Source organism: Dromaius novaehollandiae, chromosome Z (genome assembly GCF_036370855.1).
Source record: "Dromaius novaehollandiae isolate bDroNov1 chromosome Z, bDroNov1.hap1, whole genome shotgun sequence".
NCBI lineage: Eukaryota > Metazoa > Chordata > Aves > Casuariiformes > Dromaiidae > Dromaius > Dromaius novaehollandiae.
This window is the reverse complement of record NC_088132.1, coordinates 67,318,377-67,334,955: the sequence shown is the minus strand read 5'-3', so window position 1 is coordinate 67,334,955 and position 16,579 is coordinate 67,318,377. Positions and strand designations below refer to the sequence as shown.

At 36.9% G+C, this 16,579-nt stretch overlaps 1 protein-coding gene across 1 annotated transcript in view; it reads right to left on the bottom strand.

Moving 5' to 3' along the window:
- Positions 1–16,579, bottom strand: part of LOC112984010 (potassium/sodium hyperpolarization-activated cyclic nucleotide-gated channel 1) — a 208,519-nt gene that overhangs the window by 70,482 nt on the left and 121,458 nt on the right. Inside the window, exon 4 of the mRNA XM_064501737.1 lies at positions 6,286–6,504. Within this exon, the coding sequence (XP_064357807.1) occupies positions 6,286–6,504 (219 nt within the window). The remainder of the gene's footprint in view (positions 1–6,285; positions 6,505–16,579) is intronic.

Here is a 16,579-nt window from a genome sequence, read left to right as displayed (position 1 = left end):
TTGTCACCGCTCTTCCCTTTCTACACGTTTGCATCATGACCTAATACCGGAACTGCCACTTCCTGAACTCCTGCTGATCTGTAAGTCCCTGATATTTATAGACGTCTACAATTTTCCAGAAAAGTCTCCTAGGTATCAAAGGGCTAATGGGCATATCAAGGGCCTGATGTCTATCTTGCTGCACCCTGTCTTTAACCACAAAGTGACCGAAACTGAGGAAGACATGGAAGACTTGTTCTTTTGTTCATAAGAAAATGCAGAGACATCACCACCCAGGTGAGTGTTAGGATACCAAATCGTAGTTCATGCAGAGTGCCCTTCACTGCCTTTGGCCCTCTCTGCTGCACACTAAACTCATGGAGCAGAGAGAGAAAGAAGCAGGACTCTCCATCTTGGCATTTAAGGTTTTCGTCTGAGAAAAGGGAAACTACGGTTTTGTCCCTGCTGCCAGCACTGCCTCTGAGCTTCCTAGGAACCACTTATAAATGTCCCCTTGGAAGTGGGGCAGGACGCGTGCTGTCCCCTGCAGAGTCACGTCACCTTAACCCCCTCGGGCACAGTGAATCTTTCGTGCTTTGGGTAAAGCAGTGCAGTTTGAATGGGTGAGATGAGGTGAGGGAAGGTGAGGTGAGGCGAGGAGTCTCCTTTTCACTTTCCTTTCCATCTGTTTCATCTTGTGGCAGCACAGAAAGCCTGGCATGTGGCGGTAGGGACGTACTCCCGTTTGAACCACTCAGGCGGCTGTCGGCTCTGAACCTGCTTTTGCTGCTTCTGGGAAGAGTTTTCTCTTCCCAGGGCGATACACCGGCAGGGGAGGAAACGCCATCTGCTCTTCTGGCTGCCTCTGAAACGAAAGGTGATCCCTCCTTGCCATTTTGAGAGAAGGAGCTCAGACATGTAACTGCATAAGCTGCCTGGAGTATGTGCCTCAGCCTCACGGAGGGGAAGGCGTGGGGTAAAACGAGGGAAATGGAAATACGCGTCAGCCATTGCTCCTCCAGACCAGCTCACCGAGCTTGCTGGCTCTTGTGCGTGAATTGTGGAGGGTCTGTCTCTCCCCATCCACGATACACAGAATTTAGACATCCAGATCCGAGCTGTGAGGGGCAGACTTGAAAAGCTGGTGCAAACCCTCGTGCTGCAAAATCTAAAACTGACTTCCTGCCTTAACCCTATGTTATTCATTTGTAAACATATCTTTGGATGTTAAAAAAGAAAATTAAAAATGAGCAATCTGTGCTTCAAATCACTATGCTATGTAAAAATACCCAACACCAATTAGTAAGTTGCTTTTAAATTATCTTTGCATGCAATTATTGCTTTTTCTCTGTAGAAGAGTATTTTTTAGATCTTTTTCTCTCTTTGAGATCTAAAAAGATCAGCTCTCTTTGAGTCTAGTGACTGATTTAATAGAAGATGTGCTAAAAAGCCATAAATTAAAAGATAAGCTAAAACCTTAGGATAGGGTTAGAAGCTGTCCTTTGGGATATTTAGAGTTGATGTCAAGTCCAGAATACTTCCTCATCTTTAATAATGATTTAACATATCTTCCTAAGAGTAGGACAGCATCCCCTCTATGGAGACCGTTGTAATTTTTTCCATTTCCCACAATATGCATATGGATAAATTTTGTGCCTTTTTGCTACTTGCAACTGGTAAAATTGCTTTATCTGTTTATTCTATTTTTGAAACCTTGCGTGGTTGTTAGACTTGCTTACCAATAAAGAAATATCAAAATATATAAATGACAGCATAATGAAAATGGATTTAATAGCTATCATTTTATCAAGCCAATTGTAAAATCTCTTTGAATATGATACAATCTGTATGCTATTACAAATCTATTCATTTTTTTATGACTTAATTCCTGGACCTTTTGTGCTACTACGACAGACTGGAACAAAAGAAATTTTAACCAATCTTTGTCAAGCTTATTCAACAGTATCCAAAGCATTAGATGATCATTTTCTTATTAAAAACTATAAACATCCAAATGAAGAGTTATTTTACTAATGATCTTCAACTCCTTGTCAAGTGACTGTTTATTTGGCTGCTTTGTTTTACAGTACTTGGTTAACAAATTCTGCACATGCATTTCAGGATTTTTTCAAATGTTACCTTAACAGAGGCAAACATTTTTTTCAGATGCTGCCTGTGACTTTCTGCATATTAGAAAAAGTCAAAGGAATTATTATTAAAATATTGCTTCTATTTACTACCACATCCATCTCTGGTTTATATCAGAGATTGGGGAATGAGAGTGCTAACATGCCATTGATTTTTTTCTGTCCTTTTATAAGGTAGAATGTTCTATCAGATTTTTTTATTGAAAAGGGAATATGGATTGAGTACACCTGGCTTGGACATGTCTTTCTCCTCTGTCACGCACTGGCACTTCATTCACTGGAACCAAGTTCTGACATATTTATTCACTCTGACAGGTATTTTTTCTCCAAGAATATTTCCATTCACTTCACTGGAAAAATCTGTGAAGTGTTTCTCAAAGTGAGCAGAATGTAGCACTCTGTACTTTTTTGTAGCAGTTCTTGGTATATGATTTTATTGTCCCCCCCTCAGCATTTGGCAGCTAATAATCACTGTTAATTTTTTCTGACAAATTACATCTTAGGCCCAAAACAGTAAACCCAGTGGAGTAATATGAGCTTTCTTAACCATACTTGGATTTCTCTCAGCATGCAATGCTTGGCACAGGTAAAATTCTTAGTTGGTGCTCTTGGATTCTGTTTGGCATATTTGGCTTAACAAAAACTCTTTCTTGTTTTCTTGCGTTTATTTCTTCCATTTTGAATTGTAATGCTTGTTCTAGTTTTGCATATCCTGAGCTTTGGAAGGATCTGAACAGGGAAGATGTAGTGTTTTCAGCAAATATGTCACTGCAAGCTACTTGCATTTCAAGAAGCACCAGAACTATCCTTTCATAGTTGAGTACTACAGATACATTTATGAAATGTCATGTTAGCTGCAGCAGAAGAATCAGTTGGAAAAAAAAAGAGAATAAGATTTTGGCATGATCTGACCCAGAAGGGAATCTAAGAACATCCTCTCTCTGGTGTCATTCTACATTCTCTAGCAATCCATGCTATGGATCTTTGAAATACACAATGCTATATAAGACCAGCAAAAAAAGATGATGATAAGCCCCAAAAAACTAATCAAGTCACTCTCTCCTGATTTCTCCAATTTTGAATTCCAGGAGAAGAGAAAGCAATGCACTAAGCCAAAATACATTTTTATATTTATAGTAAAAAATCTGAAATTTGTGGTTGAAGATTCAATTTACCTTTTTTTCAAGTTTCTGTTAAGTGAAATACAAGCTTTTTTTATCTGTCAGTAATTCAGAAAATATGCTGACAAAGTGGGTAGCATAAACTGATCTTTGAAATAACGATTTGTCTAATTTGCAAAGTAAAGAAACATTATTAGAAGTATTAGCAATACTATTTAGCAGTATATAGTAACGGTTTCATAATTCTTAGACTACAGTCATAGATTTATTTCAAAATATATGATTAAATTCTGATAAAGTAACAGGCAAGAACATGCAAACATGTCAGTATAGTTGTTGTATACTATAGTATATACTATACAGATACCATACAAATGATTTCAGAGCCTCAGAAATCAGCAGAAAATTTTCTTTAATTACAGCATGCCTTAGCCCTAGCACATAATAATCACCATGCAAAAGGCAGCCAGAATGACAGAGAAACATTTTTCTGTAGAATAGAAACATGCAATTTCTGGCTCATTTCTTTCATTCTGAATGGCGATGCCATGTTAGGCTTTGGACTACAATCTCAGGAAACCAATGGTAGATAAGAAGTGAAAACAAAGAGAATGTAAATGTTCAGAACTGAAGGAAGTAAAAAATACCAGACATTTCCACGCTCTGTTTAATAAAATGTGTGCAAAAAAAAAAACAGAATAAAAAATATAATGCTTTGTTTGCTGTTATATGAAAACATGAGAAATGCAATAGCACTTGACTGCTCCCTGGATTTTAACTTACACAACAATTCCTAAGTGAAACTGACTTTACTTAACAGTTTTAAATATATGAATATTTGTATATGTTTACAATATTCCTGAAACTCTAAAATGTATGTATCAACTAACTTACCATATCAACAAATAAATATTTTTTGAGAATAATGAGTACTGTATCATCAGTATTTAGAAATAAATGTACCTATGAATTAGAAATTCAAATAAAATACTTATACCTATAAAAAACTTCCCCCTGCTTATGGATTTCTTTTTCTTAGATTCTCTCTTGAACTAAATGTTGAAAATAGCAATGCCCTTTGAATTTTTCAGGTAACCATGCCAGTATCCAGGCAGATTTTTTAGGAAAGAACATTGTGATACTACAGCGCAGCCAGGAAGGCCTGAGGATAACTAATATGACGAGCTTTCAGGCTGATGCTGATTTCATATGTCTGCGTATGTGTGTGTACCTATGTTGGTCCTAACCTCTAATGAAATAGCAGTTACACCAGATCTAAGGTTTACTTCTTTATGTTTTCTATTATGGTTAAGTTGTTTGTGTCCCACAGCTCCTGATACATATCCCATTCTGATAAAATTGCTTCCCTCTGAGATGGCAGAACAGACCCCGTGAGTAGTCCCAACAAGCCAGTTAGATTAAATCACTTAGCAGGATTAGCCCCTTGATTTTACACTGAAAGGGATCAGGAGGTTTCACACGGCCACTGACAAAACTCAGATTTCTAGAGGTTTTAATGTGCACTCACCCTCTCCTTCTAAACCTCTCATCTTCACTTATCATTCAAGATAACTCTGTGTTTGCAATCTTCTGTTTTAAACAGCCATGAGATTAATGTGTTAACTATTGGCTAATTTTTCTGTTACTGGCATTTTAGCACATCCCTTATCTCTCCCTGTCTCTGAGATACTGCCTCCAGTTGTCTTTCTGCAACTTCAGCTTAACAGCACTGAATGTAAACTCTTCTCTGATACACTCTTGTCTGCCCTTCCCCTTGCCTGCCTGTAAAGAAAACACCACAATCCTTTCTACTCTCAGGTCCTTTTGGATTTTTCCCTTTTTCCTACCCGTCAAATCCAGGCCATTCCTCTTCATCTGCAGCACATGCAAGGGTCACCCTCTCCTCTGCATACTTCTTGCCAGGTTTCTCCCCCAGGCTTGTGTCACATCACACTGGGATTTCTGCCCAATTTGCCTTTGCGGGACTCCCTTTTAGATGCGTGCCAAATATTGTTGCTCAGGCCATGTTTCTTGCTGATTTGAACTCTCATTTGAACTCTCTGATTTTACTAGTTTGTTCAGCTGACCTCTCTCCTGGCATGTCCTCTCCAGGTCCCCTTTACTGTAACATCCAATTTTAGCTTCTTTTAAGCACCTCAGTAACTCTGCACATCCTTATTGTCCTTTGCTGAGTTTCATTCTCATCCCTTCTTCCTTATACCACCATTCCCATCATCAGCACCTGGTTTCATAAGTCCATCCCCACTTGCCTCTGCCTTTGTTCAGAGAATTGATAGTGTTAATTATTAGTGCATCTTTGTGCTCCTTCCAGAAGGTTCTCTGTACCCATTTATGTCTTTTTAATTCCACTCATGCTTACAAGGAATCTAACAAACTAATTTTTTTTCTCTTTCTTAAAGAACTCTCTGCTTCTTTCTTCCCCTAAACTATCACTACTTTTCCATCTTTTGGCTGAGTGCTTTTTAGACTAGTGTTCTTCAGACCTTGGAGACAGCCTAGCACATTGTGGATGATAATATAAACAATATTATGATAAGGCAAATAAAGTCTTCTCTAAGGTATTTCCAGGCAACACTAATTGATCAGGCCTGGTCCTCATTTAAAGGCGATTCTTATGACAAGTTTATGCCTATATTGCAGTCCAAAGGAATGACAGCAACCTCTATAGACAAACCCAAGTTACCTCGTTCATGTTCCTCATTCAAGCCACTTAGCTGAAGTACCTACGGAGTGAAGCACAGTCTGGACCATGAGATGGAGTTTCTATGTCAGATTTTACAGAACTTAAAGCAAGCTTCACATGCAACATTTCATTCAGTGCATGCGACACATGTAGGTTCATGCAGGAATACATTTAGACCATAGGGTTCTCTGAATTATTTCACGTTCAGTGAAATTTGCTGCAGGTTTCAGATGCTACTAGATTATTTCATGCAAAATTGTAAAGCTTTTTCCACATCTAAAACATCTCATTAATCTATTTCAAAACTTCAAAAGGTTGCATTAAAAAGAATTACCTTCTCTTGGTATTGTCGTCGTGAAGAATCCAGAGACTGAATTAGGGCAGTCGCGTGACCAACAAACATGGCATAACAGGTAGCCCCCACAATCATACTCAACATGGTTATCCAGAGATCGGACATGCTGACAGGGGCGCGGGCTCCATAACCAATGCAGAGCATATGGCTCATGGCTTTGAAGAGTGCATAGGAGTACTGCTTTCCCCAGGAATCATTCTGCAAGAAAAGAGACAAGTGACTGAGCCAGCAAGCAGCTGAAGGAAAAAGTATTTCTGCACCTATACAGTAGGAATTTAGATTACTGGCTTTGAAGGAACAGTCTGGTAATGTATCCTCTGTGCATGAGAAGAGATATTCCTTGTAAATTAATTGCTAGATAAAGCATCAGAGATTCTGTTAGATAGTACTAAGCACAGTGATATGAAATAAAATTGACTATTTTTAATACATGACTGTATTCTTAAACTTGTGTGTTAACCTAATTACAAGGAGGCTAAAGGTCAATTTTATTTTATAGTCCAAGGCAGGAGGATTAGAAAGAGCTGAGCATGCAGACTTATAAAGTGTGTGAAGGTGGCACTTTGTTTTAATATGTATTAACATAGTCCTTTGGCCCCATTTCATTCTCTTGAAAGAGTTGTCCATTTTAACACACAACCATATTTCATCTTATCAGCTGCTTCACTTCCCAAGGAGATAAAAAACCCTCCCTGAATTTGCATTTGTTAATTGCTGTAATGCTATTTGTTGTTTGTCTGTATATCCTGTTCTTGTACTATCTTTTTTATACCAGAAACACCTCAATTCAAAAGAACTCTGTGCATTCTTCACGTTCAACCCATGTTCATAGCTGCCGTTTGTGAAACGTCTCAAAAGAGCAGGTAAATTCCTGGGTCCTGCACTCTTGATATTTAGCCGCCCCTTTGGATTCTTTCCAGGAGATTAGAAGGACTCTGCAGCTCATCCACAGGCTTTTAAAACTGCAAAGGTCTTGTCAACATCCTCCTTTAGCTTTACAGAGTCAGTCAAAGGGGCTGTTCCCAGAGAAAAGCAGACATTTTAACACATTCCAAAAAGCCCTGGGAGTCCTTGTTAGATTTTTTTTTTTCTATTTTCCTTGCCAAAGGAATGAAATGGGAACAGTTTTATTGCTGTTTATCACCCATTGCCCAGGAAAACAAATTGTGCTTGGAGGCACACAATGTACATGAGAAAACACAGTATTTATCACAGAGAACGAAGAATAATTTCAGAAACGAAGTGAAGAAAGATAACATTAATAGTATTAAACAGTTACCTACTATGGTATATATATGTATATATATAATATACAGGACAAAAAAATAACAATCTTGTATACATAAACAAATCTCAAAATCACATTTTTATATAAAATATCAGTATTTGTATCTCTCTTCCATCCATAAAAGCATTGCTCATATTTTTTTCATTTCTCAAAGAGCTTCAGGCTTTCTCTCTTGCCATCTTAAATGCCAAGCATGCTAACTACTCTTGCTCTTTTCATCTAATCCAATGCTTTTTCTAGACCCCTATCATCTAAAATAACTGGTAACAGGGAATAAGCTAACAATTCTTGGATTGCAGACAACAAAGTTAATATTTATTCACTGATATAATAATTTACAAATCAATGATTCCTCTGTTTACATTTGTTTCATTTTCTAAGTTTATAAGCTTTTCAGATTTGTGGACTGCTTCTGGCGTTATAAAGGAAACTTGTGTTGCTGCTAAGGAACAGTTTTCAGTGTCTGTACCAACAAAAAGAATTACGTTAGATTAAGCTGAAACTGTTGGGAGTGGTAGAGGTTTCATGGGGTAATGAGGAAATAAATTTCCTCTTGTTCTGGAGTTGTAAAAAATACTCAGAAAATGGAAGAACTGGAGATGCTTCCCTTAAAAATCTCCAGTTTGGGATTCAGACACCCAGATGGAGTACACAAAACCTCCTCTCTGTCAAGGTCAGTGCAGGTATTTTAGTCCAGGTCCCCTATCTCCTAGGAAAGTACCTTTATAGTGATCCAAGTATAGTGTATTTTGAAGGGCTTTCCTTCCAGCTGTCCTTCCAGATATCAGTCTGTTTTGGATGAAAGTAATTAATACGGGAATTGTTACAGAACCATACCCAATTCGGTGCAGATGACAGTTACAGCTTTATGTACACCAAACTGGGCAAAATAGGCTACTTGTACAACCAAATAAATGGATGTATGTTCAACTATATATCCACCTATATGTATAATTCAGTAGGATCCCAAAACCCAGAGTCATGAATTACATCTGAATCCAGACTGGAAGTTGGGGCCATCTCAAATGGCCATTTTGTTACACGGTCAGCATTAGATACTATCTCAGTATAGGCTAATCACATTTCAGACATCTGAGAGTATATGGTCCTGAGATGGATAGAAAGGGCTTAGCAGAAGGAGAAAAAGACCTGGAGAAAAGGACTGACAAATCCTTTAAATTCAGCTTGGATTTGTCTGGGGATTTTGTTGCTGAAAATATTTGTCAATGTTTTTGATTTCTTTTTTTCCCTAATAATAGAATCAGTCTCATATGCTGATCTTTTTAGTTTCTATGGGGATTTTTAGAAATGTGATGCTGAATGAATACTGTTGTGAAGGGTAAAAAAATCAGTATTTATTTGTTTTTTCATTGAAGGGTACAAATTTCAGTATTTACTTTTTTTTTCACTGATTTAGCTGAAGTATTGAAATAACTTAAAAGGAACATTGTTTCTAATGCCAAATTCTATAAATCATGTATGCTACTACCAATTTTACAATATAAAAATCAGAATAACAATTATTTCAGTATTTTTCAGTTTGCATTGTATAACCTAAGCGTTTGGCAAGAGCAACTTTAACTTTGTTCAATGTGACAGGTTGGAATTTTCCACAACTGGACTCCAACGTGCTGCTCTTTGCTATATGAAAGTGAGGTGTTACCATTTCTCTGTTACTAGCACAGAGATATATTTTCATTATGAAGCATTTTTGCACTTGCCTCATAAGGCAATTTTTACATAATGCATTCACAGATAATATCCTTGAATTGCTTAAAACCCATCTTATGAAATAAAGACTGCTATGTTTATGTATTCAGCTTTTCTTTAACATAACTTTTAAATATTAATATTTATTACGTAAATATGTTGTATACTAAACATCTCCCTAAATGGTCATATTTCCAATGTATAGATTAAAAAAAAGAGTCTACGAGATGAAAAAGAAATCCAACTATTCTGTAAAAAAGGGCATTTAATTTCTTAGTTGACAACGGGTTGATCACTGGTTCCAGATTAGCAGTAATCGGTTTAAAATGTTTTAAATGAAATGACGTTAATTTGGAAAAACTATTAAAGACCGTAATTGTGAGAAATACCAAAGCTGTTTATCCAAGGATTGATTATATAATCTAGCTTGATGACATTAAGAAATCCTCACATTTGCAGAAGCAACAATCACTGATCATTTGCAATTAGTTTTGTAAGTATATGCATTAATTTAGCAGTTATCCTAAAGAATACATCAATCACAGGGCATTCTTTAGTTTTAAGGGTCTCTTTCCAAGCCTCTTCCCTGACTGGAGGACGTTATCTTTTACCTCATAATTTCACATAAACTTGTTACAAAATACCTTCTTGTAACATTAACTTTTTAGGTCATAAAAAATAAATCCCCAAAAGGCCAAATGAGACCTTTTAAAGGGCAAAAAGAAAAGGCAAATTATTTTTCTCAGTTGGATTAAGAAAGGGTTTCTATGTTACTGGAATCTATGGAGGTTATTACTAGGAGATTTTTGTTATTGTCAGACTAATCAATTCTACTCCTACATTGCAGTTATTCCCTCAGGCACAGCTTATCTTCCCTCAGCCATACCCTTGCACTGAGATACAAGTCGATTTAAAAATCATGTAACAAGGAAGCTATCGCAGGGACGCTAGTGGTTTCCAAATTTTGACTGGGTTCCTTTCTCCTTTCACATCACAGTAGCTGCACGTGTCACAGACTCTCCGCTCAGTCCACAGGGGCATGCTTTACAGTTCTGGGGCAAAGACTCACTTGGGAACGAAATGATCCTGAACCCAGATTTCCGATTCTCCTTCACAGACCTGCAGCTGGAATGGGGAAGTAGCCCTTCCCTACCCCAGAGACCTTTCCTTGCTATCAATGGCACACGTCCAGCAAAGTCCACTGGGTTCTCATGAAAATGAGTGAGATCTGAAGGGGATAGATGCTAATCTTGGCAGGATATAGAGAGTCTGTGTCTGCACTAGTAAAATAAAAAGTATCAGAGAACATTTCTAAGCTCTGTAACTGGATGTACTGCTAGCAAGGCCCCTGGCATGGTGTTGATCAAGTAATACCAAGCCTACTTGGGAGCTGATAGGGGCAAGAAACTGTGTTTCTTATCAAATCCTACATCAGCTAACTTCCCTGGCCAAATCTTCCCAACTGTTACACTTAGCTTTCCACAGAGCCTCTACTGACCCCAGAATGTTCTGGGTTTGCCATCTACATGTCTACAAATACGGAATCTGCTCCCTTACGTTTCAGAATAGCAGTTATGTCCATTAGCAGTAATATATGTGTAACACTAACATCAGACTAGAATCAGGTCCTTATGCAAAATCTGTCATTTCAACATTCATATATATATATATGTATTGATACAGATAAACAGCTTACATACTTGTTCTTCAATCAGTTACATAATTTACTGCCTCTGGCTTTTTACAATACCTTAGAAAGACACTGTAATCTCACACAACAAATGACGCCAAAATACTACCTATATATTTCAACTTCCAAAGAAGTTGTTTGAATATCACAATGAATAATCAAGTCAGCCAATGGAGAAGTTTTGCAGTGTTCATTGCTTCAAAACTTATGAATTGGTGAATCTACTACCGTGCCGAACCTATATTCCTTATCACAGCTATTACTACTTAGACTCTCCTGTTGTTTTTTAAAATATAGACAAAGGCAAGGTGGAATCAGACTTGGGAGGCTAAAAATTCTGCTGTTATTCTAAAAATCTTAAGAAGTGCCAGGAAGAAGCATATATTTTAGGAAGTGTGTATGTACATATGATTTAAGGAAAAAAAAATCTGAATTGTTAAGCTCAATGGAATGAGCAGATGTCTGCAGAAGCTTCTCAACATTTCTCTCTGCTGATACTTGCACAGATAGCAGATGGTGCAAGTGACTCAGCATATACTTTCAAGACCAACATGGAGACAAAAAAATTAAAAAGTGTTTGACATTGCCTTTCAGAAAAAAAGAGGTCTGACTGAAGGAGCAATGACTAAATATTTTATATTTACTTTTTTGAGAGTTGTTACAAGACTTTGCTGTCATTACAGCTTATTCATGTTTTGGTGCTATGTCTTTGGCACTAGCCATCAAACAAAAGCACATTATCATAACAGATCTCTGTTGTTCTTTTGATTATTTTTCCGGATACAGAAAAAATTGAATATTTATCCCCCAACACCTTCCCTCATTAAAAACAAGCAGCAAGAATATCTACCTGTGATCTATCTATCTACCTTTTTGTAGTAAGGAATAATAATTTTCTTTGTGGAAGCAGTGTGGTAATTCATAAATAGCAACAGAAGTGCAAATATTTGGCTTATGCACACAGCCTGGTCTTGCGCATATATATGACTTACTGTGTTCATGTGAATAGGTCAATTACATTCAAAAGGACAGCCCATACGAGAAGACATTCATATGCTTACAGGCGTATAGGGGAGGCTTCCCTGTACATTGCTCAGTACTGCTCTCTTTTCACAGATATAATCAGAGGTACAATCAGAAATGCCTACAAAGTTTCAAAATAATAAATTAAACCTTATGGGAAAAAATACTTTTCCTATTTTTTTCTCCATGAATCAGCTCTCTCTGATTCATCCTTGTATCTGGACATTTCCTTTCCTAACTGAACCCAGAAGACTACAGAAGAAAATTCTTGATGCATGAATCCTATTTAAAATAATATTCTATTCCAGAAAGGATTACTTTAATAAGAGTTTTTAAAGAATCTGTTACGAAGCTTTTATAAAGTTTAAAATAAAATGGTAAAAGCACAGGATACTTCTATTTTTCCCATGTGAAAATTTAACAGCAAATTTAACGGTGGTAAGAAACATTCTCCTGCACTAGAACTTGTTTGTTTGTTCTTGTAACTTTTCAGAAAGTTGTGGTTTTGTGCTAGATCTATTAATACTCTCCAAAACCATTCCTGGGCACAGCATGAGAGTTAGCACTCCCAGGTTAGGCACGTTAGGTCACGGATGACTCCCATTTAGCAGTTCACTTGAGGCCATCTTCTCTCGGTAACTAAGAAAGTTCAATTGTATGGAAGCAGGCTATGGATTCAAATGGCCTCCATGAGAGAAAAGAGACTTGGGCATATTTAATTTACTAGCATTAATATAGCCCCTATGTCTATGAGTCAGTGACAAACTGAGACACAAATACTAGCAAAGGAATCTTCCAAAATGTCCCTCTTCCTTTCTCTCAGACCCTTCTGCACGAAAAGTGAGATCGGAAGGCAGTGAAGCAGATTGACTATTTTTAAAAAAGGTTGTATTTCAGTTTGTTTAAGCACTCTGAATACTAACTGCTTCTGCAATACGAACTTTTAAATGCTCTAGGCCCTGTTCATCAGTTGTAACTGTTTTTGTATACATCCATTTTCAAACTTCCTAGTAGGTGGGATACTTTTTAGTAACATTTACTATCATTGGAAAGCACCCCTCCCCCCCTTCAAATGAATTTCATTAATTACATAATATCGAAAAAAAGTTTTTACAAATTCTGATCATTGAAACTGGAGATGATGCAACAGCATTCTAGGCTGCACTTTGCTCTTCGAGATCTGGTTTTCGACATTTATCAAATAATGTAATAACCTGATGAAGACATTTGGCTTTTTGCTTCCTCTCACTCAAAGTTTGATGAAGTTTACATCACACTATTTTTTGATCTTGAAATAAACTTAGGGTCATTGCTTTAAACAAGAGACTGACTGGAAAAGAAACACATTGTCCACCGAGGTGATAATATAGAAAGGAAGAACCAGAAACTTTCCTAAAAGATCCCAAAAGGTTTTATTATAAGTGATTATAAAAATAAGTACATCTCCAAGTTTTCATTAAACATAGTTTTGCTTTGCAAACAAGAGCTGCATCCCAGAGATGTAATACTTTATTACAAGAAAAGAAAAAAAAGAGTCAAAACAATGGCGCATCTAATGTAAGAATATGTAAATCCTGCAGGAAATCTTTTGGATGAGAAATTGAAATAACATGAAATAACACTGTTCAAGAGATTTAAAAATTCTGAGTGCATTGAAGACACCATATCTTTTACTGTGCTATATTCAGTTGGTGAAAGGAGATGTATCTGTTTACTTAACAAGCCCTGAGCACGGAATCCAGCCATTTATGAAATGCTTTTATAATGCAGCCACCGAGAAAAGCTTTGAATTTTCAGCAGTAGTTATCTGATAGTCAAGAATAGGCAGATGATAATGTGAGCTTAATATAGCACAGTTCTGGGAGACAGCGGAAGGAGTGAAGTGACATAAACCTGACTCGTGACTCCACAGTATGCTGCTTTAGTAAGAAGTATAAAGTAGAATTTCCATTGTCATCAACAATATTTACAACCAATTTAGAAAAAGGAACTCAGCAGAAGGAATTGCATCTCTTGTATTCCATTAACAACTCAGACTAGACAGCAGATTATGTGAAGCTCTGATCCCAAATAATAAAATGACAACTGAAATTAAAATGTTTTTGAGAGTGGACATTTGACATTCTGAGTGCTATCACCATTCTCCGTGAATCAAAGTAATTTTGAAGCTATGTAAAAGCAATGAAGAAAACTACTAGCTTAGGAAGTTGCAGAAAAGTCTATTAATAGGAAAAGGTCAGGAAAACTGTTGATACACCAGCTGAAAGGTAGATAAACAAATAAACACATATACACAAAATTCTAATATCACAACGCTGTGTCACTAAGAACATCTCAAAATATTCAAAGTCTGCTATCTGATTTCTCTAGAAGTGCTTTCATCTTTGTTTTATATACATACATATTCAGGCAAAATAATCTTTCTTTGTAAGTATTTTTACCTTAGAAATTAAAAAAATATATTTAATTGTAGATTACTAATACAATTTAATCATAAAACCAAATGTGTCTACACAGGGTCTGAATATGCTATAATCCACTTAAAAATGAATCAAGGTGAATCAGTGCTACTTTCACACAGAGAATCAGCATGAGTTGCAACTAGGATTCAGGGAGTTCCAGTTTACTACATTATGTTTTAAAAAATAGATTCTTTCCAAGGCAAGTTGATGTTTTGTATCTCATAGGCAAATTTAATAATTTTCTCTTTAATCTAACAAAATAATTTTTATGATATTCTATTTTCCTTTTAAGTAATGTAGTTTTTAAGGCACAGATTCAGTGCTGTTTTTAAGATCTTAGGAGTTCTTCTCCAGTTAGCTGGTATTAAAGGCAACACTTTTCTTGCCAGTTTTTCAATATGTTTCCTAATCAGATGCCTTTGAGAGTTTAGGCTACCTCTGGTTAGCATATAGTTCTTCATGAAAATTAATTTACTAAATACCTGAGCCCTCAAGAGGCCAGCTTGCATTCTGGTAAATTGCAGTCCTTCATCAAATACCATGTAAAGCTGTGAATTATTTTATTAGGAAGTGACAGCACGAAGCAAAGGAGCTTTGCAGTTGAAATCCTATTTTGGCTCTACAAAAAGAACAAACCTTGGTGTCAAAGTAACTGGGCTGGATCTAGGTCAGAGGCTGTTCTTTCACTGAGAACTCATCTGAGTTTCACTATGAACTGTTCTTACATTTGCATGCCCTAAAACTGCAGGTGCTTCCAGTGTTTGGAAGACTTTCAAGGTAATAAGGAATAAAAAGACAAAATGATTCAGTAGCCTAAATCCCACCCAAAAATGATTGCTATCCATTAAAAAAAAAAAAAGAAAGAAAGAAAGAAAGATTGGGAATTATTAAAAATTCAATCCGCACCTCTACCAGAGGAGGTTTAACCTAAATCATAGAAGAATGTTCTAACTTTCAGGGTACCAACTACTCATACTCTGAGTGGGAAGGAGAGGAACATATTCCTTTTCTCCTTTGAAGCTTTTCTGCTGTCCTTGAAAGAATTGACAGAGCACCAGAGTGAGCATGACCCTGCAGCACTTGTCTGAGACATCAGGAGTTTCTAGATTTCCGCTCCTGCTCTAAAACCAGATTTTGTACATTACCCAAGACTATCTCTGAGGGACCCTCCAGGGTTATGGAGAACCCATAAGAGTGCCTTAATCTTTAGACAAAAGGTAACGCTCATTGCCCTTTACTTTCCCTGCCACAATAGTTCTTTTCTGTAAAGTGGGTAGCTACAGACAAGTGCAGTCACAACTGAGCCTATTGCTGGGTAATTAAGGCACTCTCCCCCAAGCTGAGAGATGGGGGTTTGAGGGCATGTTGAATGCTCCAACTCATGATGAAACATTTGGTACTGAGTTACTGTTGTTTTGTAAAAGCTATTCTCAAAACAAAAACAAATAAAATATCGATGACAAGCAAAATGTGTTATAACCTTTTGAGTTTGAATACTCAGAACTATTTAGATAATTAAATTACTTCTGGAGGAAGATTTGTTTCCTTTTCTCGCTCTCATCTCCAATGTCTGAATATGTTCCTCTGTTTCAAGGTATACCTTGAAAGTTGCCTTTTGCCTCATTTGAAGAACCAGTAGACATGAAAAATCATCAAATCTTCAGACTCTCAAAAGGAATGAGAGAGTCTGACTGTCATGTCACTGTATAATCAATAGCCTGTGCTCAGTCTATCACTGTTAGGCACTCTTAGTGTAGTGTGCAGTGCAAAGGACTCCAAACAGCAGTCAACAAGGCTAGCTTCAAAATCAGAGCAGTATAGCAGAGTCACAACACCATGATACTGCATGCAGAATTCTGGCGTACTAATAAAATTTGTATGAATTAAAAAGTGACTAGACAGATTAAAGGATGAAATACACATTAATGGCTGTTAAACACAAAGATATCAGCTCTGGCTCCAGAAGTCCCTGAACTGCAAATTTCTGGAAGCTTGTAGTATATGCTAAGGAAACATCACTCTGTGCTTGCTTTGGTATAATCTTACCTAGAAATCTGCTCTTTGCCACTCTTGAAAATGGGATCTTGGGCCAGACAGACC